The sequence below is a fragment of the Eleutherodactylus coqui genome, chromosome 8 (assembly GCF_035609145.1).
Source record: "Eleutherodactylus coqui strain aEleCoq1 chromosome 8, aEleCoq1.hap1, whole genome shotgun sequence".
In the NCBI taxonomy this organism is placed as follows: Eukaryota; Metazoa; Chordata; class Amphibia; order Anura; family Eleutherodactylidae; genus Eleutherodactylus; species Eleutherodactylus coqui.
The window spans coordinates 135,457,030-135,479,415 of NC_089844.1; the positions used below are offsets into that span (position 1 = coordinate 135,457,030).

Sequence of the window (22,386 nt, forward strand, 5' to 3'; positions counted from 1 at the left end):
TTGGTGATTTGTGAAAAAGCTTGTCGTGATACGGAATGTTGAAGGTCATTTTCGGGATCTACTGAAAATATGCATTCCCATACATCTCTTCAGTTCAAAACAACAAAAACTTGTATATCTGTCCTCGAAAAAAAAAAGGACTCAATAGGACGCTACAAAGGTAAGACATGTCCCCTAATTTAGTACATCGTACTAAAACAGGAATTCTAATTTGAAGGTAAAAAAAGGTGATGTGGACAAGTGTGGCAAAGTTTTTTTTATCTAAAAAAGCAGCCATATATCTCTAATTCTGTAGAACATCGTTTGATCGCTCATCCTATAAATATTTTCTACTCAAATACATGGACAATTTACTTTTCTCGTATTTATTACAAATTTACAAATTACGAATACATAATTTACAAATTTATGCACTTTTACCTCTTTAAACGGGATCCACTTATGTACATCGATTAGTAATTCTGCGTGCTTCACCCGCCAAAAAGTATAAAAGTGGTGGAAGATGCAGCCGAGAAAACAGCAGGTAGGTGTTAAACATGTCTTCCCTTAAGGCCACATGCACATGGACGGGGCAGACTCCACATGTGGAATCCCGCAGCGAATCGGACCCTGGCAGCAGCGGCATCCGCACGTACCTGCTTTTCTTCTTATCTGTACTGAGGATGGTCCGCACGGCTTCTGTCGGATATGTGCAGTACAGATTTTTTTTTTTTAAACTCCTGCTCAACGACCTTTCCACAATGTCAATTGCAGAAGGGCAGCGGATTGGATGGCTTCCATTGACTTCAATGGAAGCCATCCGCGCAAAAATGGAGCATGCTGCGACTTTCATCCGTGAGCGGAAATGTGCATGAGGAATCACTTTTCCATAGCATGCTATGGGCCCGTGTGCATGAGGCCTAAAGCAATCCTCCGGTTCTAGACAAAGTTGGCCGCACCACTCCTCCGACTACCTGATGTACACTGTGCATAAGTTTGCATTGGTCATATTAGACATTACATGCTGCTCTGACTGGCCAATGTTGCTCATGTGGACAGTACTGGGTTATCACAGCATGCTGTGTCTTAGACTAATGATACATACTAATGTGCATCAGGTAGTCTGAGATCGGTGTGGCCATGTTTGTTTGACCAGAAGGTTGCTTTAAATATCTGCTGTAGCAGTCACCCATAGCTCCAGAAGCCACAGATGACATTGTCACAAATCATTATATAGGCTGGAATCACACATACAGTTTTTGGTTCCCCCTTTTTTTTAGCCAATTGCAGAGTGAATTCAAAAGGAATGCATCAAAAACTGCAACACAAACTGCATGCGTGATTCCAGCCTTACAACACAAGCAGCTTCCTGTGACTACCATACAGAAAGCAAGCCCCAGTCCTGCTAGCCAGCCTTCCTGTAGAGATGCTCTTAAATGTCTCAATAACGCTTCGCTGCCTTCATCCGTCTGCGGCTCTTCTTCTCCTTGCGTGCGGCAGCGGTGGTAAAAGTGATGCAGTGCGAATCCAGAAAGTCAAGCAGCTTCCCGGCAGCAATTTTGATTCCACTTTGCTTGATCTCCGCATGAAGGGTGGCCAGATCCAGCGGCTGGTAAAGTAAGATCCGCTTATGTAGGTCGGGCCGTGCTTCAATGAACCTCCTCACGGCCTCCGCTGTCAAAGCATCCTTGCTGGCTGCTTGTGAGGCTGCCAGCGGCTCATCGTCATCTTCATCTGCAAACGCCATCTCAAACTCATTGGTGTTGGAGCTGGAGAGAGACAAAAAAAATATCTGAGAATGGAGCAGAACATCTGCAACTAGAAGGGAATTCTACCCAAACTAAACCTGAACTTATGGAAAGGCAGAGTTCTAGTACAATACTTCACAGGTGCTCCGTTCAGAAGTGCATCTCATACTAATTATTTAGTGTCGCTCAACCAATCAGACTGGGACGCTCAGAAATTAGCGGACAACACATGCTTTTGAATGGCTCCCCATATACATTAGCACTCAGTGAAGTGCTGTACTATGAGCATCTGATCTGCTGTCAATTTCGGATTGGCGGAATCCAAGTGCTGCAACGTCTACTATGAAGGTGCCACAGTGCTGGGGAAGCTCTACTCCAAAACTGCTGTTGTGTAGGACATATAACACAACAGCGATGGAAAAGCCTCCAGCGTGGGGTTAAAATAGTATGAGAAAACTAGAATGCTATATCTGACAACTGGTTTTGCAGTTCCACAATCGTGTGAACTTCTGCTGAGTGTTATTTTACATTTCTACTTCCCCACAGATCTCCGACCTTTGTTACAGTTGTGCCATCTAGTGGTGAACACCACATTTTTCTCTATGGTCTGCATTGACTTCCATATCTAAAGTGTCGGCAAACATCTGATCATACCCACTTCTTTCTAATACGTTAGTCATATTTTGGGATTTCTGATTTTCTCCAAATGCTCATCCTGATTTATTACTAATGTTATACACTGAAAGGACACTTTGGCTCTTCCAAGATTGACGCGTCACTGGATGGAAATTAGATCCGTGATCCCGGAGTGCTGCATTAAATGACGTGAAAAGTTTTCTGTGGATCAGTTTTGGTGTGAATCCACATTAGATGGGAATTCCTGCGATCTGAGCGATTTCCAATGAGGTCTACTAATCGGTGCTGGACTAGCCAGGGTGTCACGGCCAACCATGTGGGGTACGGTGGTGTGGAGAGAGTACTAAGAATGGTGTGATCAAGGTAGAACACCCAATGAGAGGAGATCCTGTGAATGAAAACAAGTCTTCCCTGAAAGGTGTCATAGGAGAATGCCAAGAATCATTGACTGTACAGTCAAAAAAAAAATTACAGCCGAATACATCGCTGGTGCTCCAACTAACGTGGCTGAATGCCCAACACATTGTTCCTTAGGCTATAACAGCAAATGACCAGTTCCAGAACCATTAACACAGTAGGGCCTGATGCCCACGGCTGGATCAGATTCCAACTGCAAAATCTCACAGCGGAATCAGACCCGGTGCCCCAGCAGAAACCCCCAGAGACACATACTCACCTGCCTGGATCCACCGCGAGTGTTTCGGCCAGCGAACCGGCATGCATGCGCAGTTCAGGGCATGACGTGCTGGCAGCGACTTGCCACGGGACAGATGGCTTCCACTGACGGCAATGGAAGCCGTCCGTGCAATTTTCCACATAAGATAGAGCATGCTATGATTCTTTCCCGTGAGTGGAAAATCGCAGATGATTTCCGCTCATGGGCGTGGAAGAATCTTTTAACAGGGCATGTCTATGGACAGACATTGCTGCAGAATTCATGTCAGGTGTCTGGCCGCAAATTCCTCAGTGATAATCCGTCCGTGGGCATTGGGCCTATGGCAAATAACCAGGGGAAAACCACAACACAAAAATTATATCAATCAGCAGTGGAAAAACATCTCCTGGTCAGCAGAGTCCAGATTTCTGACGAAAGGGTCAGAATTTGAATGAGTTTTCAGACTGGCGGAAGGAATGTTTTGTTGCCACAGCCTAAGCCTTCTGATAGTTGTGGATGGTCAGCACGACAAATTGCTGAAGTTCTAAAGGCTAAAGGAGGTCCGATGCTCTACCAGATGGGTGTCTAAGGGCTACTAAAGGGGTATTCCCATTTTGGGTTTTCATAGCCGAGATGGGAAACCGGCGTGCTTAGTGCAGCGCTTTTTCCGTAGCTCTCATTGAAATGAATGGGAGCTAAGGTAACAGCGTAGAGAATTTTGCTATGCTGTTTCTGTAGCTCCCATTCACTTCAATGAGGGTACAGAAACAGCACTAAGCTGTTCAGCTTGCCGGAACATGACAGCCAGATTTTCCCATCTCGGCCATGAAAAGCCAAGATGGGAATACCCCTTTACGTATATGTCTATTCTATTACAAGAATAGACATTCCTTACATGTAGAGAAAAAGGCAATAACAGGACAACTATAGTATGTCCCACTATGGCTAAGGTGGTCCTGCTCCCACCACTAGTAAAGGCTTCCCATAAATGGGGAAAATTGGCTTCTACCTCATGGGGTTTTTTGTCTTCCTCTGGATCAACATTGGGAATGATAGGCTGAACTAGATGGATACATGTCTTTTTTTGGCGTTACATACTTAGTTACCCAAGGGACCCCCGAACCTTTCTTGCACCATAAGCAAATAGCTAACCTATTATTTTGTCATCTGGTTTATTGCACCTGTCCACAACAGCGAGTCTGATGCGGTTACACTGTAGATGGCCAGAAAGCATTATATGCATTACATCTGATCATTAAATCCTCAAAGCTTAAGAGCGCCCTTTAGGGTCATGCTCCAAGAAATCTGAATACACCATCAGGATAATTATTATCGTGTATCAGGATTTATTTTGGCCAAAGATGTATCATAGGTGACCATTAGAGCGCCACGTTGAGGAATAGCAGTTAAAGGGGCAGCATTGGTGCCTGACGTAAAGCAATCCATGCCTCTGACTCCAGCCCTGTCAGTAATAACACAGTGTGAACAGTGGGGGCGGTTCTACTCTGCTGCTTCTCATTACCTTTGGGATAAGGAGGAGGCATCGCTTGCAGCCACAGAGGATGTAGTAGACTCTTGTGATGCGTTCAGAGGCTGGTCATCTCCCGTGTCTGTTTCCTGTGCTGTGCACACCACTTTCCTCCCCAAGTGCGAGCCGCTTGGCCCCTTGGTGATGTTCTGAGGCCGCTGCTTGTCCTGAGTCGGTCTCTGCAGTGTTGGAACTATGTTCTTGCCTTTACTTTGATGGGGTTGGGATGAAGGAACGTCATCCTCAGAGTCGGAGCTCATGACCTGATGAGTGTAGCGGAAGATCTCTTTCAGCTTCAGCACCATCTTCTTCTTGGGGAGCGCCCGGACACCAAATCTAAAGGGCAGAGAGACATTAGCGCTTTAGACATACAGTATAATTGAGTGTAAACATGTCCTACCGCCTCTTTAAGAAGAGCATTTCTATTTTGCACTCCTGTTTCCTGCATTAGTGGCTGAGAGTTGCCCTATTATATCACTCTTTACACATTGCAGCAGTGCTGAATGCATTACAACATTTTTACAAATGTAGTGCAAACAGAACTAAAGTAAAATTTTGAGCTAAGTTTGACTAACAAGGGAAAGGGAAGAGGTAATAAGCATAATATGAGCTGAGATGGACACTATCTGAAGTGCTCCAACACACCAGAAAGCATGTGTGCATTACCCAATCCTTTCCGACTCTCATAAAACATGGGAGGATCAGACCCCTTGGGAATAGGAGACCTAATGGGCAGACGTCTTAGATACCATTAGTGAGACATCAGCTCGCCTATAGATGTAGAGAACCTGAGGTGAACACAAAAACATTAAAGGGGTTCACCATTTCCTCAAAACCGCTGGTCTATCCTTAGGGTAGGTGGTCAATCTCAGACGGTCTGAATCCCGGCACCCACATCAATCAGCTGACTTAAGTAGCTTCAGCGTTCTAATGAGTCTTGTGTCCCCTATGATGTTTAGTAACTATGCCTGGTATTCCATCCCAGTCCTATTCATTGTGTCTGGTAACCAATGAAGATGCCCCTCAAATAGCTGATCAGTGGGGATGCTGGAAGTCGGAACTCCACCAATCTAATATTGATGGCCTACTAAGAATAGGCCAACAATATCAAAATCCTAGAAAACCCATTTAGAGACCTTTCTTATGAAAGAATAGACTTCCATCTAACAAGATATTTCCATAAAAACGACACTTACTTGGTTAACTCATTTTTTAGGATTGGGGTGTCCATGTCAGAATAGTTAGGTAATGGAGTAATAGGAACCTTGGGAACGAGCTCTCGTTTGCGCACAATGGAAACTATGGAGAAAGCAGATGGATCGTTAAACAGCAGCGTTAGCTGCATATTGCTAAAGACTAACATGGGTCCTATTTATCACGTCAAGTACCTAGAACTGAACCTCAGATATAGGACTACAGTGACATATCATGCACAGACAGCTGTCAGTCACTGATAGGACCGCCCATTGGACTGTTCAGCTAGGAATATGCTGAGGTATAAATCAATAAAATACAAGCTATACTGAATCTTTCCCCATAAAACTATATATTAATTTGCTCAGCTCTTCCTGCTCCATAACATGATGCCTGCTGTTTGGACAGTGTGTTCCAGCTAAAAAATTCCCTTTAATACTTAGTAGGGTCTCCCTTGGCTCTAATGACATCAAATACTCTGCGTGGTATACTTCCTACTGACATTTGTTACACTTCAGCTGGCATTTCCCTCCATTCATCCAGAAAATGTCTGGCAAGTTCTCTCGTCATTGGACAGTTCAGCAATGGAAGGACACTCTATGAAGTGATGAATCACGTCACTCCATCTTCAAATCAAATGGGTGTACCTGGGTGTGGAGAACACCTTCCGCCAAACGTTTGCAGGATGAATGGAGGGAAATACCAGCTGAAGTATATCAGATGTTAGTAGAAAGCATGCCACAGGGAATATTTGTTGTTATTAGGGTGAAAGGAGCCCCACTAGGTAGTAACACATGTAAACAAATACTACTTTTGATTCTTGTCCAATTACCTTTGATAGGATAGTGTATTTTTTTGGTGATAATAGTGAAGTTGAATTTGCCAAGATTATTTATAGTTGCACAGCCTTCTTGATACACAGAGTAACTTACCTGGAGTCCTCAGCTCCTTCTGCACCTCTGGGACCTCCATCAGTCGCTGAGTCAAAGGGAGGACAACAGGTAGCTCAGGTTCTTCATCCTCCCACAACTTGGAGTTGAGATAACTCTGACAACTCCTCTGAAAGACTTGTGGTGAACCCTCTATACTTGTTGGTGTTGTGCTTTTTGCTGGGGAAGGACTGTTTGTTTTACAATTTGAAGGTTTGGTTGGGGTTTCATTCAAATGTAATGGAGTGCTGGGAATAGGAGAGGAATACAGCTTTCTTGGCGTTTCATGTAGGTTGCACCATAAATCTTCTTCCATAGGAATAGGAGGCTCATCATAGTCAAATTGAAAGCTAGAGTTACTGATATTGGCCAGGGGCTCCGCTACGGGTGCCTCATCCTCGCTGTCCACAACCTCAAAGACAGTGCTGCTAGCAATGGATGCTGGTGGTGTGGAAGGGGTCTTACTACACACACTAGACTGTCCCTCAGGTCTTGTCTCTGGCTTTTCTTGGATGGAGGGTTTTAATGACCGAGGAGTCCTGGGTGACTTTGGAGACAATAAAGGGAGGGACACGGAGGTTGCCTGAGTTTGGGAAACAAAACTTTGACAAGAAACATCAAGGTCAAAGTTTCTGGATGCTTGAGATGACTGTGGTGTCTTCTGTGAATCTGGAGGGGACATCTTCTGTGAGTTTGGAGTAGAGTGAGCTGTATGAGAAGTCTTCTGTGAAATCTCCAGTGACTGAGCTGCATGGGACATCTCCTGTGAATTCGGAGGTGACTGAGTTGCATGGGGCGTCCTCTGTGAAGTCTGAGGGGATTGAGGTATACATGATGTCTGCAGCACAGAAACTTTTGAGCCTGCGGTTTGGTATAAAGGTGTAGCAGGCACCAACCAAGACATCTCTGAGCTACTGCTCATTTCCAGATGGGAAAACCCTTCACTGCTCTTCCTATTTCGAGTGAAGCTAACTGGAGACTCTTTAATGGCCTTACATATATCAGGTATGTCAAACTGACCACTTCTGGACGGTGCTGAAGCTCGATCACTGGACTCCATCTCTTCATCGGATGACAAGATCAGGATGATGTCGGCATCCTGGCATGAGGCTTTAGAAGAACCATCTTTGCTATTCTGAGTAGGTGTACAAGAATGAGAAGTTTTGAAGCTGGAGAGTAGAGATTTATCCTGTTCAGTTGAGGACGAGGGTCGGTCTAGAAATGAATGGGTTAGTGGCTGGATGTTAGGGGAAGACCCAAGTTCGGGAAGAGCAGGAGAGGGCACAGCAGTAGGTGAGCTGGTAAGTATGGGTTGCTGATCTTGAGGGCTTGCTGGATTTATTTGGGATTTGCTTTCACTAATACCTGAAGTCTCCTCATATATACCACAAGTCTGTGAGAACATGCGGTTGTAGCTATCATCGATTGGTGGAGGTGTATGTGGAGCCTCAGGGTCTTCATCTCGGTTTGGGGACAGTAGAGAAATAACAGGGATGGGAGACTCAGAAGATGAAGAATTATGTGATGTGATGACTTTCGTTGGAGAAGCACCTGGAACACTTAACTTAGAAGGAGACTGGGCAGGGGCGAGAGAGGAGGAAGATGATGGCTGCATTTTGAGCTGAGCAGAAGTCACAGAATACTCAGGGCTGTTAGAAGGAAGGAACGCAGGTGATTTTCTGGGAGAACAGTCCAGGTCTTTTGGATTGGGAGACACTTTAAGCGGAGTGGTGGTTATAAAATCCATTTCTTCTTCCTCTTCTAAGTTCTGATTTCTGAATTTGGGAGAACGGTCTTCAGATTCCTCTCCATACCCAAATTTTGCGTTACTTTCATCTCCATCTTTGGAGTCTTGCTCCGCTAATATCTTACGTTGAGTCAAAGCAAATTCATAGATCTCCGCCAGTTCTCCTTCTCCTACGCCTCCATCAACCAGCTTCTCCTCGCTCTCTCCGTCTGCTTGCAAATCTTCAAACACATCTTGACCTTCATCCATCCACATAGACTTTAATAACTCCTGGAAGGTCTCAGCTCGTTCTCCTCCATCATCACCCTCCTCTTCTGTGGATCTCTCACCTTCTGCATTGTGTGTTCCAGAAACTAAAAGTTCACAGGTGTCTATAAGACTCTTAACACCAAACCTAGAAGAAAGCCAAAAAGTCTAATTTATTACAAGATGCCTGAAAGTAATGTGCAATCATCATCATTAAAGGGACAGACTCAGTGAATCATCTGAATGGACGTCATGTAATACTCCACTTCCCCTACAGAGGCCACTGCAGGGAAAATGTCAGGCCGGCCTATATCAGCTGTCTGCTAGGGATGCTGGTAGCAGGATCCAAGGCAAATAGATGACCACTGCAGTAGCAGCATTCTGATAGAGGTCATTTTTGATAAGACAACTCCTTTAGGCCTTATGTCCACGGGCGGGTTGAATTCCGTGGGCGGGAGCCCCGCAGCGGGGATCTCACCCTGCCTGCCGCATGAGGACATTACTTACCAGTCCGGATGCGTGCAGGTCATCCGTCTTCCCCCCGTGCATATGGACGGGCGCGCCCGCACATCCACAGTGCAGATTTTTTTTTAAAATCTCCTGCTTTCCCACGGGACCCACAGAACACCCGGAGTGACAGTTCTGGGGGTGCCGCAGATTGGATGGCTTCCATTGACCTCAATGGCAGCCGTCCCTGCGGGATCCGGGGCAAAACGCAGTATGCTGCAATTTGTTTTCTGAACCAGAAGGTCCGCAAAACAAATCCCCATGCTTTAATTAAGCTGCGGACACTCATGATTTTCTATGGGCGGCTTGAACTCTGGATCGTCCGCGCAGGTGCCCCATGCGGATCCCGGAATTCAAACCCGCCCGTGGACATGAGCCCTTAAGTGCCAGCAATTTGTAATCCTGTATATAGGTTCCATGTATATCTTGGCTAAGTCCTCTAGGATAGGGGTTTGATAAATTTCCCATACAGAGCTAAAGTCTGCTACTTAAAGCTCAGTTGTACAAAAGTGTGAACCACAACCATAGATAAATGCTGTCTCAGAGGATATTAATATCTGGAAACTGAAAGACAAGGTCAAGCCAATGCTGTGATATCAAAAATCTTAAAATGAACGCCCATCCTTGAATACTATGTTGTTTTTTATTTATTCAGTGACAATTTCTAATTTTTATTTTTTGTAAAAGCTGTGCATTTCTGATCCAGAGCCCCATATTCCCTACGCAGACACAGAATTAAAGGGTCTCACAACTCACTTTTATTAACCATCTACAGGATAGGTGATAAAATTCTGATCGGTGGGGGTCTCACCACTGAGACTTCCACTGATCCCGCGAATGGGGGTACCATGTCCTTTCCTTCTAGTCACTAAGAGAGCGCTGCACCGACCCGCAGAGATGCCAGACTGAATGGAGCCAGTGGCTGTGTGTGTGTGTGTGTGTGGGGCTCCATTCATTTCAATAGGTCTGTCATGACTCAAAATGGGAACCTCTTGCACTCAAAGCAGTAGCCCTTCGTATTGAGCAATCAGTCCTTTGGACAGTTCCCTGCATACCTGTTGCCTTGTTCCCAGATCCTGCTAACCCAGCCTAAGTCCTAGTTCCGCCTGCTTCTTGATTAGGCTCTCTATAAAAGCCTGGCCCTGCCACTCCCCTTAGTGCATGTTTATTGTGCTTTGAGCCCTCAGACAGTTAATCTGCTCCTCTCCTACACCTCCTTGCAAGAGAAGATTGCCATCTGGTGTACAAGACCTCTGCTATACCTCCTGACTACATTATTACTGCACTGCCATCTCGTGTACAAGACCTCTGCTATACCTCCTGACTACATTATTACTGCACTGCCATCTCGTGTACAAGACCTCGGCTATACCTCCTGACTACGTTATTGCTTTAACCCTCTGTACTGCACCGCCATCTTGTGTACCATACCTCGGCTACTCCTTTCTGTAAGGGGCTACAGCACGAAACTTCAGTCCCACGCTAGAATCGTGACAAGGTCTCACAGAAATAGCAAAGTACAAGTGCTCAGCTATCTCTGTCAGCCTCATTGAAATGAATGGAGCATCGATCCCGCAGTAATGAGAAAAAGATCATGAGACCCCTGTTCTCGGGAGTAGTGGGGGTCTCAGCAGGGGGACCCCGATTGATCAGAATTTTATCACCTAACCTGTGGATTGGTAATAAAAGTCAGTTGTGAGAGAACTCTTCTAAGACATAACAGTTGTACCTGCAGTCACCACCAGGGGGAGTTCAGGCCCATAATGCATATTATGTAGTGAACTCAATAGTAAAAGAGTTACCACAATTAGTGCTGCCAGAAACAGCTGAATAAGCACATTTAGCCATTTACAATGCTTCCAATCAATTATACAGAGAGCGACACTGCATGCTCACCTTGCCCTGTGGCTGAGGGGACTTGTTCTGAGTCCTACAGGTTAGACCCCCAGCTAATCCAATTTACCCTATACGGCGCAAATACTCAACATATACTCCAGACTTGCTTGCAAGAACAGGATTTTTATTTTTGTTACTTACCATAAAATCCTTTTCTTGGATGTTCATTTGGGGGTTGGGTAGGAAGACCTTGAGTATAAGCTACTGCCACTAGGAGGCGGACACTAAGCAAAGGAAGAGTTGACTCCTTGACTTCTACCTGCTATACCCCTCCTGTAGTCACTCAGCTAAATTAGTTGGTATGCAAGCAGAGGGAGAGGAAATCCCAAGGGCTTACACAATACATATAACTGGAAACAACATACAGCTAAATGAAGAAGTGAAGGGGGAATCTCAGAACAGAGAACAGCCGCTCCCCCGAACAATGGGTTGCAAGGAGGAGCAGCATGCGCCACCCCCTGGATTTGGAAGCTAGAAAGTGTTGGAAAAAGACCAATAGCATGGAGACTTGACTCTTTAAGGAACTGAGGCTCAAGCCCATATCCATGCCCGATTAGAAGAAAGGATTCTAGGAACAGAAAGATGCATGTGTTGGAGATGCTGCTGCTAGCCTCATCTGAAGAAGGACTTCCACACAACTTATGGTAGATGCGCGAGGAAGGTTTCCTGGTCCTGAACATAATCAGGATAACAGTGTCCTTGAACCCCTGCACTTTCAGAACTGCATATTTAACAACCACGCTATCAAATGTAGCGTATACAAAGGCGGGTGAAGAGCTGGGCCTTGCTACAGCAGATCCTGAGTGTCCGAGTGGCAGTGGCTAGGGCGTGTCGACCAGCAGGTAGATGAGATTGGCGTACCAAGGGTGAAGTGGCTAGCCTGGTACTATGAGAATAATTGGTACGCCCTCCATCTTGGCTTTCTTGAGGAGCTGTGGGATCAGTGGCGTCGGAGGAAAGGTGTACAGGAAGAACTGGTTTAATGGGATCGCTAAGGCGATCACGCAACCACTTGAAGGCTGCAAGTTAGCAACACAACGAGCGGAAAATTATTGCTGAGCCTGGATGCCATCAGATTCGCATCCAGCACAGCCCATTTGGTGCATATTGTGAGGGTATATAGATTGCCATATGTTCTTTATACTTTTATACCTATATGCAAGTTTTATTCAATTCCAAATGAGAAAAAACTTATATGTCGCCTTACATCAGATATTCCAAGGCTTTGCAAGGCTGAGAGATGTTCTAGAAATTCAGAGAAGATACCGAACCAGACATGAAGGCCGCATGTACTTGGCTGTTTTCCCAGAAGCGCTGGAACAAGATATCAAGATGTTCCACTATGTACATAATTTTCACTGTCCCAGGCCGGAAATCCGGACTTCCCATATATGGAGAATGCATGCTTGGCCGTTTTCTTAGAATTGAGTGGGTGATTCTTTGCACTGGAGTTAATTAAATACGTGATTTTCTGTACATAAGCCAGAGGCGCCTCACTGTCTCAGGCCGGAAATCCGGACTGCCCATATATGGTTATAAGCCCATCACCCCTTGTTGGTGATGGGACAAAGGGTATAAGATCTCATGTAATCTGTAATAAAGCTCGACACGTCGGAAAAGCGCAGCCATGCCCCGTGTGAGGAATTATACCAGACCTCCCTGTGTGGTGTCTCTTCTTACCGCCGGCAACGGGGCAAGTGGGGTGGGCCTGATTGGTGCTGTATTTAGAATTCTATTACCCTGACAAATGGCGCAACCAACTGGGGCGGTAAAACCAGGAGCTTACAGCGCAATTCACCCGGATCCACGCCACGGGGAAGCCGTCCTGCTGCAAACCGAGCCTGATCAACTCACTTAGAACTCCAGGTAAGGCCGGCATATATTTATGTTGTGTTTTACACTGCGAGTCTTGCAGCGGGACTGACTATCTGTGGTTTGTGACCGGACGGGTTGGGTTAAGAGTTCTACACGGTAACTCGTGTGGGCTCCGGGTTTGCCGTCATGGACCACTGACCGTGATATGCGCACCAATCGGTCACCCAGAAACTAGTCTGTAGTCTATTTGTTGTTGAAGTCCGTAGCGTTTTAGCGATAGTGGAGATTGTTTGATTGTTTGTTTGTTGTATCTGCAGAATTTTTTTTTCTCTTACTTTTCATTTGGTCTCACAGACGAAGGAACCCTCCGTTTGAGTTTATTTAGTCGTTAATGGTTTAGCTGAGAGGGAAGCACTCTGTGAGATAGGTCCCATAGACGAAGGAACCCTCCGTTTTAGTTTAGTTTAGTTATTGATGGTTTAGCTGAGAGGGATGCACTCTTTGGGACTGGTTCCATGGAAGAAGATGCCTTCGGTTGTTTTGCCATATATAAGGGGCTGACAATTCGGGTCAGAAGGATGCACTCTATGGAGCGTGTTATTATTATTGTTGTTGTTGTTCTAATATGCGTAAGATCTTATTAAAGAAGATAGAGCCCTTCAAGGGCTGCCGCCGTGTGGATGAATCTGTAGAATGTAAAAAAACTCTAATGAAAATGTGTGACACCGACCCGCACGGCAGATTACAAAATGGTGTCTGGCAGGAGGTCTTTAGGACCGAGAGGCGCCTTGAAAGACCAAGGTTTGCTAGGAGGAGAGAGAGAGACAGTCAGAGTAAGTTAAGTATATACACATTATTTGTTTAAGAAAGTATCCGTAAGTGAAATGTTGAAAAGTACAGTAAGTGATCAAGAGGGCGTCAGGAGAGTGTCTATTGAAGGTTATATTGGCAGTTAGGTAGGGGAGAGAAATAAGGGGAGCAGGCAAGTCGATAAGAAAGTTACAATGCATGTGATTTGTTGGCAAAGAGAGATGAAAATGTGTATAATACAAGATAGATAATAGATATGGATATATATGTGTGTATATATATATATATATATATATATATATATATATATATATGTATATACTGTATGTGCAAATAGTTAACTGAGCTTGCTTTTGGGGTAGAAGAGTTTTGTTGACATGTAGCTGCGAGTCTGTGTACGCTTTTCAAGGTCAAGAGATAACGAAGCGAGAGAAAGAATGCAATAATAACCCTGGATAATATCTCTGCTTGCTGTAAAGGAATGAAGGCTTGAAATGAATTTAATTAATTATACCGTCTTAGTAGGCAGGAAACCTAGCATTCTAAGGTATATTCTTACTTATACAGGGGTTGAAAATGAAGAACATGTTGCGCTGTAATTATGATTTCAAAATGCAGGCAATAGTTTTAGCTAAAACAATTCAGTCTGTGTTTCATATTCGTAGAGAGATAACAGTTTGTTTTAAAAAGGTGGGGGCTTTCAGACTTGACTCTCAGCTCAGGGTCAAATACAGAGGAAGAAAGAAAGGCAGGGGGGCTGAAAAATACCCAGAGATTCTAAAATACTTCAGCGTTTAATACAGCATATAATAGCTTCAGTAGATAAGAAATATAGAATGTATCAGCAAACTTTTTTTCACATAATTTGTCAAAGATAGCGCTCATTCACAATCTCATCTCAATAGAATCATGTACTTTATAAAATTATAGCACTCACCTCGGTGTTTTTCAACTGATGTATGTATGTTTGTCAAACTTTTTTTGTCTGTGCATCTGTATGTACTGGTACACCTTCAATAGGGGGTGACGGAGCAGACTTGAGAGCATGGATGGATGAGAGTTAGTGACCCGTGTTCAAGCTGTGGTGGAATGTGTGATGTGGATAATGACTGGGGATAAAAGTCCTCCCCATGCATGGGACTTTGCTTGGTTGAGATGTGGACGTGTGGACTGTTACGCTGAAATGGAGCTGAGAAGACGGACGCACGGAGCCAATATCGAAGGGGTGGAGCTAGATGATGTAATAGTACGTAATGTTTCATCCTTCTTGTCCACAAGGGAGGGGTGAGGATTTTGAGCAGCTAGTAAAAGTTTTTTGTTTTGTTTTTTCTCCTGTCTCAAATTTTGATAAGATATTGCATGCAGGAACAGACTAATAATGAATTCACTTAAAGGGATCTCACATTTCCAATATTAGTAGATGTTTTGTAGATTATTCTGCCCCGATGTAACTCATGTTTCTGTTATTGGTGCTAACATCTTACAGGCCTTATCTGCATCCATCAAATCTTTTTACAATGTTGTACTACCTTAAACCGGGTACTATTGTTCCAATTGCGTACCCTGGTTTAAAGGGGGGGAGGAGAAGGCATAGGTGATCTAGGTATTGCAAGTCAGCCATTTTTAAATTCAGCCATTTTTAATTTTTTTGCAAGCCATTTTTAAATTTTTTAATTTTTTGCAACAAGATTCTGATCTTTTTGAAATACAATACCAGCCTGATTGTCTAGCATTGATGCAACAAGAAAATTTAAGTTTTAAAAAAGTTACTGAAAGCCCTTGTTAATAATGCATATTTTGAGTTGTTTTTTATAGATGGTCCCAGGGTGATTGACGACTCCACACTGGATATGCAGTGGTCACACAACAAGATGTCCTAAAAGCAGAATGTCTCCGCATGTCGCAGTACAAGAAGCGGATCTAAAAGCACTCACGGAGGCGTGTAGAGTGGAGGAAGGTAAGACGGCAAACATTTACACTGACTCCCGGTATGCATTTGGCATAGCTCATGATTAAGGCCCAACATGGAAGGCCAGATAGTTTTTTACCTCAGCAGGACAGCCAATTAAAAATGGTGCAGCGGTGCAGTCTCATGGAGACCCTACTTCTACCTAACAAAGTGGAAAGCTCACACCAATTCCTACACCGGAGAAGCGAGAGGCAACGCCATCACAGACCACACAGCAAAAGCAGCGGCCCTCAAGCAGTGGAAGAAAGAAGAAAAGAAGAATTTGATAAAAAACTTGGACTTTGATAAAAAACTTGGACTTTGATATGCTAATGACTTTACAGTTACAAGCCAGCAAGGAAGAAAAAGGAAAAATTGACTAAAAAGGGACGGCATATGGTGAACAGTCAACAGCACTTGCCTACCACGGTCCCTGTGCCCCATGATGGCCCAGCTGACGCACGAAAAACGCACCTCTCAAAGCAGTAATGATGTCGACGCTTGAACGAGGACGAGTTGCTCCTTGGGTTTTCTGTAGCTGCTGCATTATTTGTCCAATTTTGCATGATCTTTGCCGTAAGCAACAGGGCAGAAGTAAATTTGCCACATAACACTTGCCTGGGCCACTCTACTCATTTCAGGGATTGCAAATTGGCTACACTCAGCTCCCACTTGTTGGGAAGCATGAATATGTGCTTGTTGTTGTTGTTAATGTTTTTCAGGTTGGAGACCTACTCTGTTACCAAAGTAAATAAGCAGGTAACCGCACAGAAGCTCATGAATGAGGTAATCCGCAGATATGGGGTACCGGAAGTGATTGAGTCAAACAAAGGTACACACTTCACAGGTGAAATAATGCAACACATCATGTCTGCTTTGGGTATATTCCAGGCTTTTCACACACCCTACCATCCGCGGAGTAGTGGGAAAGTAGATACAAAAGACAATAGAGGAAATGGTCAAATTTTGAATTGAGTGTCTTCTATTAGTTTTTCTTTTTCTTAGGAGGATACAGGCCACAGTAGCAGAGTTTGGGGAATGATTTTCTTGTTAATGTTGTCATAGGTCCCTCCAAGGAATTGTCAATAATGCATTCTGCAGTCTCTGCTTTTCTCCCAGGTCCTACAGATGAGTGTCACAATCTGAAACCAGGTGACAGGGTCTATGTGAAAAAGTTTGAAAGAGAAACCCGGTTTGAATGTCCTTACCAGATGTTGTTCACCCAACTGCAGTCAAGCTCAAAGGAAAGCCCACTTGGATCCACACTTCGCACTGAAAAAACTCATGATCCTGCATATCCTTTACATGCTATAATGTGGTACAATTCCTCTAACACACACCTTTGACTACTGTACACTAGCCCCCTGTTTCACAACAAATTAATACAATCAAATGTGCAATATGAAGAGTACACTGAGGGTGAGAATCCAACACCGCATCGTGCTAAGAGAGACGTTGACGCTCCAGGTGGTAACTTTGATCCACATGTATACATAGATGCAATAGGAGTGCCAAGGGGGGTGCCAGATGAATATTAATTCTAGAGATCAGGTTAAAGCAGATTTTGAGTCCTTATTTGCTATTGTCACTGTTAATAATAATGTAGATTGGATGAATTATATCTATTACAATCGGCAGAGGTTTGTAAACTACACCAGAGATGCTTTGCAAGGGTTAGCTGACCAGTTAGGGCCCACTGCATCCATCGTGTTCCAAAATAGAGTGGCCCTGGATATGATTTAACAGAAAGAGGTGGGGTATGTAATTTCCTGTATGTGTATTATCCCTTTGATCAAAAAGAGTATGAGTAAGGGACTGGATAATGTGACCAAAATTTCCCTTGTTTGAAAAAGATGAAGAGCCAGTTCCGATAATGACAACCACGTATGTTACCAGAAGAATGGAGAAATGTACTAGTACTGCGCCGCCTCAGTCTCCTAAGATGGACTGTCAGTGGAATTCCCATTTGCCTAGGGAAAGTGCAGAAGACCTTAGGTTCCGGCGAGGGCACACCCTGCGGGGTGTTAACTCGTACAGATAGAGGGTATGGATGCCCGGAAATAAGCCCAGGGAATCCATGGCCTCCTTGTGAGGTGAGGTAGGGATCCCTCCCTTTTAGGAGTAGGGACTTACGGGCAGTGGAGAAACCCTGACGCAAGGGAGAGACGACCGAGGAAGAATGCAAAGTCTGATGCTTGATCTCCATATTAAGTTTTTTAGGGGGGTTTGTGAGGGTATATATATAGATTGCCATATGTTCTTTATACTTTTATACCTATATGCAAGTTTTATTCAATTCCAAATGAGAAAAAACTTATATGTCGCCTTACATCAGATATTCCAAGGCTTTGCAAGGCTGAGAGATGTTCTAGAAATTCAGAGAAGATACCGAACCAGACATGAAGGCCGTATGTACTTGGCTGTTTTCCCAGAAGCGCTGGAACAAGATATCAAGATGTTCTACTATGTACATAATTTTCACTGTCCCAGGCCGGAAATCCGGACTTCCCATATATGGAGAATGCATGCTTGGCCGTTTTCTTAGAATTGAGTGGGTGATTCTTTGCACTGGAGTTAATTAAATACGTGATTTTCTGTACATAAGCCAGAGGCGCCTCACTGTCTCAGGCCGGAAATCCGGACTGCCCATATATGGTTATAAGCCCATCACCCCTTGTTGGTGATGGGACAAAGGGTATAAGATCTCATGTAATCTGTAATAAAGCTCGACACGTCGGAAAAGCGCAGCCATGCCCCGTGTGAGGAATTATACCAGACCTCCCTGTGTGGTGTCTCTTCTTACCGCCGGCAACGGGGCAAGTGGGGTGGGCCTGATTGGTGCTGTATTTAGAATTCTATTACCCTGACAATATGTCTGCGAAGACTTAATTGTGTATTGTCCACTCTCCTGGGTCTACGATTTTCCTGCTGAGGAAGTCCGCATTCCATTTTCTCACTTCCGGAATATGAATGTCTGAGATGGCTCAGACGCCTGACTCCACCCAATGAAGAATTTTGGCTGCCTCCCTCATCACAGTTTATATACTTGACAGCTGTTACGTTGTCCATCTGAACCCGGATCAGATGACCAGTGTGTTAGAGACAGGCGATTGGCTCTGAGCTGGAGTACGTTGATGAGGAGGGACGATTCCAAGGTTGTCCACTGTCAAGTTGCTGAAGATCCTTTCCCCAGCCTAAGAAGCCAGCGTCCATGGTTATCAACTTACAACGAAGGAGAAGGAAGGACCTAGCCTGAGAGAGGTTGGGTAACATAATCCATCAAAGGCTAGCATGAGAGGATAATGCCCTATCCAAACACCTAGGATGTCGGAAGAAGAAGGAATCTGGGGTGGCAGAGGAATCTTGGTCTTGCACATGTAGCGTCTCTTTAACCACATCTATGAGAGTGCCTACCATGGCGGAAACTTTGGAAGATTGTTTCTCATCTAAGGAAGAGTCACAATCCGATATTTCGCCCTCAGAGTGAGAGCTATCCCTGGAAGGGATTTGCGGAGGTGGGGCAGAGGAAGGAGGCGATAGTGTATGATCATGCGACCTTGGGGGCGGTTGACGTTTCAAGGTCCTGCCACACGTGCATTCTGGTAGGAACGATTCCTCAGCAATGGACCCTTCAGTAAGGTTCCGGCTGAAAGTCCTGCCAACATCTCCACAAAGAACGTGGAAGCTTTTGTAAGGTCCACAACCACTACCGAGAGGGAGCGTGGCCATTCGGGTTTAAGGCCCTGTAGGGGCATAGCGGTGCATGTCCCTAGGATAGATAGGTTCACTGACTCGTCGTGCAAAGAGGCTCCTGCGGACCGCATGAAAATTTGGTGCAATGATGGGAGCATGCAAAGTGTGTTGCAACGGCTGTACCCAATTTACTGGGTTTTCCCCTAGAATCTGACATTGTCGCTGTAGGTTCAGAGAAAAAATGCCTAACTGCAATGTGTTAGCGAAAGGCTGAGAGCTACAGATGGGCTAGGATGGTGAGGAGCTGCCTAGGGCAGATCATACCTGGGTCCACGATGTCCCCTTGACCTGTGAAACTAAATACCCACACAGAGCAATGGCATCCAGCATGAGGCGCGTGGGAAACTGCAGGCAAGTAGCCAGTAGTGAAAATCTTGTCTCCATTGCATGAAAACCAAATTTGGCGCCTATCAGTGACAAGCGGATTTCACGCACAAATGCAAAGGGAACGCTTTGTCCTTGTGATACAATAAGGGCAAACCAGATGGGGTGGTGATCAGAGGAGCGGGGCCAGGCTTGAAGGGAAGATGAACACGGCAGGCTGAAAGAGGAGGTGACCGAAGAAATGCAGGTAGACCAGAAGGGGAACCGATTGGAATAGCTCGGGAACCAGAAACAGGTACCACGCCAGCGAAATTTGTCACGCGATTGCTGCCACCAGAAGCAATCTGACCAATTGCCAAGCCCAAAAAAGTGGTCAGAACTCCCCATAAACGCGATGCAGCCCAAGAAAGGCCACCCCAGGAAAAATTACCCCCACAGTCTACAAGGAAACTGCCCAACTACTACTCAGCCCACAAAGGGAATCGATCACATATATGGAGAGGGAAGCCAGGAAGGGGGATGTGAAGGGACTGAATTATGGGGCTGCCACGGTTTCTAACCTCCCCCCTTTGATAAGGTAGGGGAGCCCAGGAATCCAAGCAAAAGGATCTTTACTGGCAGGTCACAGAAAAGTTTGGGCTTCTCTGTGCTAGCTTGCCTTCAGGAAGTAGGGAAGCAGCAGGAAAGTTAGTGGCAACCCTGATGTCCCTCCTAAGTAGGGCAGTAGGCGGATTCTTGTAAACCCCAAAAATCCAAGGAACTCCAGAATCTTGAAGACCTGCAGCAGGAAGGTCTGTCTCCTACGGACACTAAGCTAAAACTGATTTATCTGAGTCACTACAGCAGGGGTATAGCTGGTAAGAAGAGTCAACTCTTCCTTTTCTTTGTGTCCGCCCGCTAGTGGTAGGAGCTAGGTACAAGGTCTTTGCTGTATCCCTATGACAAAGCCAGGAAAGAGTATATCCATTCTCAATTCCTGGTAACTCTACAGAATATGTCTGTCTGACTGGGTGGTGTGGGACATTTATATTGACACTGAAGACACACATGATTGGGGTGTACTACGTCTTGTAGCAAGGGGGGTGGTTCTCTTGCCTAGGGATCGCTGACCTCTAGTACCAGGAATGGTGCACCCCACGGGAAAACACGGCCCAGGAACAGCGTATATCTTTATCTGGTTCTGGCCAGCGTTTATTTCATCACACGTCACAGCACAGTAAATCACGTTAATGTTCATTAGCACCCCAACTTGGGTGGGAGGTTATGGGCGTCACCCTGTCAACCTCTTGCCTTTCCAGGCCACCAGCCTGCAGCACCTCACTCTGCTGGGCTGGTTCTCTCTCTCCCTCTCCTTGGTAGGAACTGGCTTTTTATCTCGTTCCTGTTCCACCCCTTGGTTAACCCTCACACCAGAAGTCCTGTCTCTGGCCCTCTACAGGCCCTTCTGTGTACTGCACTACTACAGTCTCCATTATTACACATGAAGCACCGCATGATACATACCTGCGTGCCAGCTCACAAACATGTGGCAGGCAGTGATCCGGAATGTCAGTGGTGGCAGAATATACAAATCGGAGAAAACAGAGAGCAGCCTCAGCGGACACATCATTAAGCAGGAGACGCCGAGCTCGGCCCATGCCAGATTCATCTACCCAGAAACCTTCAGAGTGGATCTACAAAAGAGAATATCACGTATACATTAGAAAAAAGTATTTTGATCAATAATCTTAAGATTCAGAAATCCATATTCAGTTGTTGCAGAGGTCCAGTGTGTGATCATTAGGGGTCCTGAATAGAGGGGGTACGTCCATTTCCCTATAATCAACACAGTGACATTAATGCTTGAGATGCTATGTCTAGTCAAGTGCAGGAATGGCATCGGACACAGACTGCTTTCGTCTTTCACTCGTGCATGCGCCGGGGAGAAAGAGGCACCCGAATCCGCCACCGTGTTTGTGAAGCATCACATACTGGTTGCTGCAGAGAAGTGAGAGTGTATCGGCGTCTCCTTCTCCTTACCCTGCGCATAGGCAATGCAAAGATGAAGACCACCAGGATCCACAACTTCACCTGTGCTGCATCTCAAAGACAAGACGCAGGATTTGCAACTAGATTAGGCAGGTTCCTCAATGAACAGCCCTGGAGCATGTTTACCAAGCAAGGAGAGCTGCCCAGGTGATGTCAGATGCACCATTTATGTTCCTCACGGGAAAACTTTTGAATAGGATTACTATGTAAAGCAAAGATTGTTTAGCACTATTCCCTATACCTATAGTACGAGGGTAATTGTGGTTTATGTGGCTATATGCTGGTGACAGGTTCCCTTTAAATCCTAGAAAAACCCTTTCATACTTACAGCTTCAACCAACAGGGGGCAGCGCGCATACAGTACAAACATATGTGCACTTAGGACCTCCCCACAGTCAGTCTGCAGCTGAGCATCACTCAGATGGGGGTTGTTCACCATCTCCATGAAATCTGCTGATAGAACAAGTAGTGGGGTCTGGAAAAAAAAAAGAGATAGATAAATAAAACATACATAAGCCCTAGAAGTAAAACCTGAGATTCTAAGTAATGACGTGCATACAGGAAATTTTAGGGTATGTTCACAAATTACGGGTACACTGTGGATTCTCCAGGCTGAAAATCCTCATAATGTTACAATACCAGC

At 45.1% G+C, this 22,386-nt stretch overlaps 1 protein-coding gene across 4 annotated transcripts in view; it reads right to left on the bottom strand.

The window, feature by feature from the left end:
- Positions 1–349: 349 nt before the first annotated feature.
- SLX4 (SLX4 structure-specific endonuclease subunit) overlaps positions 350–22,386 on the bottom strand; it is a 36,450-nt gene continuing 14,413 nt past the window's right edge. For all 4 annotated transcript variants that reach the window (XM_066576478.1, XM_066576480.1, XM_066576477.1 and 1 more), the window contains exons 10-15: positions 22,072–22,218; positions 21,219–21,388; positions 6,673–8,810; positions 5,743–5,845; positions 4,541–4,882; positions 350–1,748 (exon numbers count right to left, since the gene is read on the bottom strand). In XM_066576478.1, coding sequence (XP_066432575.1) covers positions 1,421–1,748; positions 4,541–4,882; positions 5,743–5,845; positions 6,673–8,810; positions 21,219–21,388; positions 22,072–22,218 — 3,228 coding nt within the window. In that variant the 3' untranslated portion in view covers positions 350–1,420. The remainder of the gene's footprint in view (positions 1,749–4,540; positions 4,883–5,742; positions 5,846–6,672; positions 8,811–21,218; positions 21,389–22,071; positions 22,219–22,386) is intronic.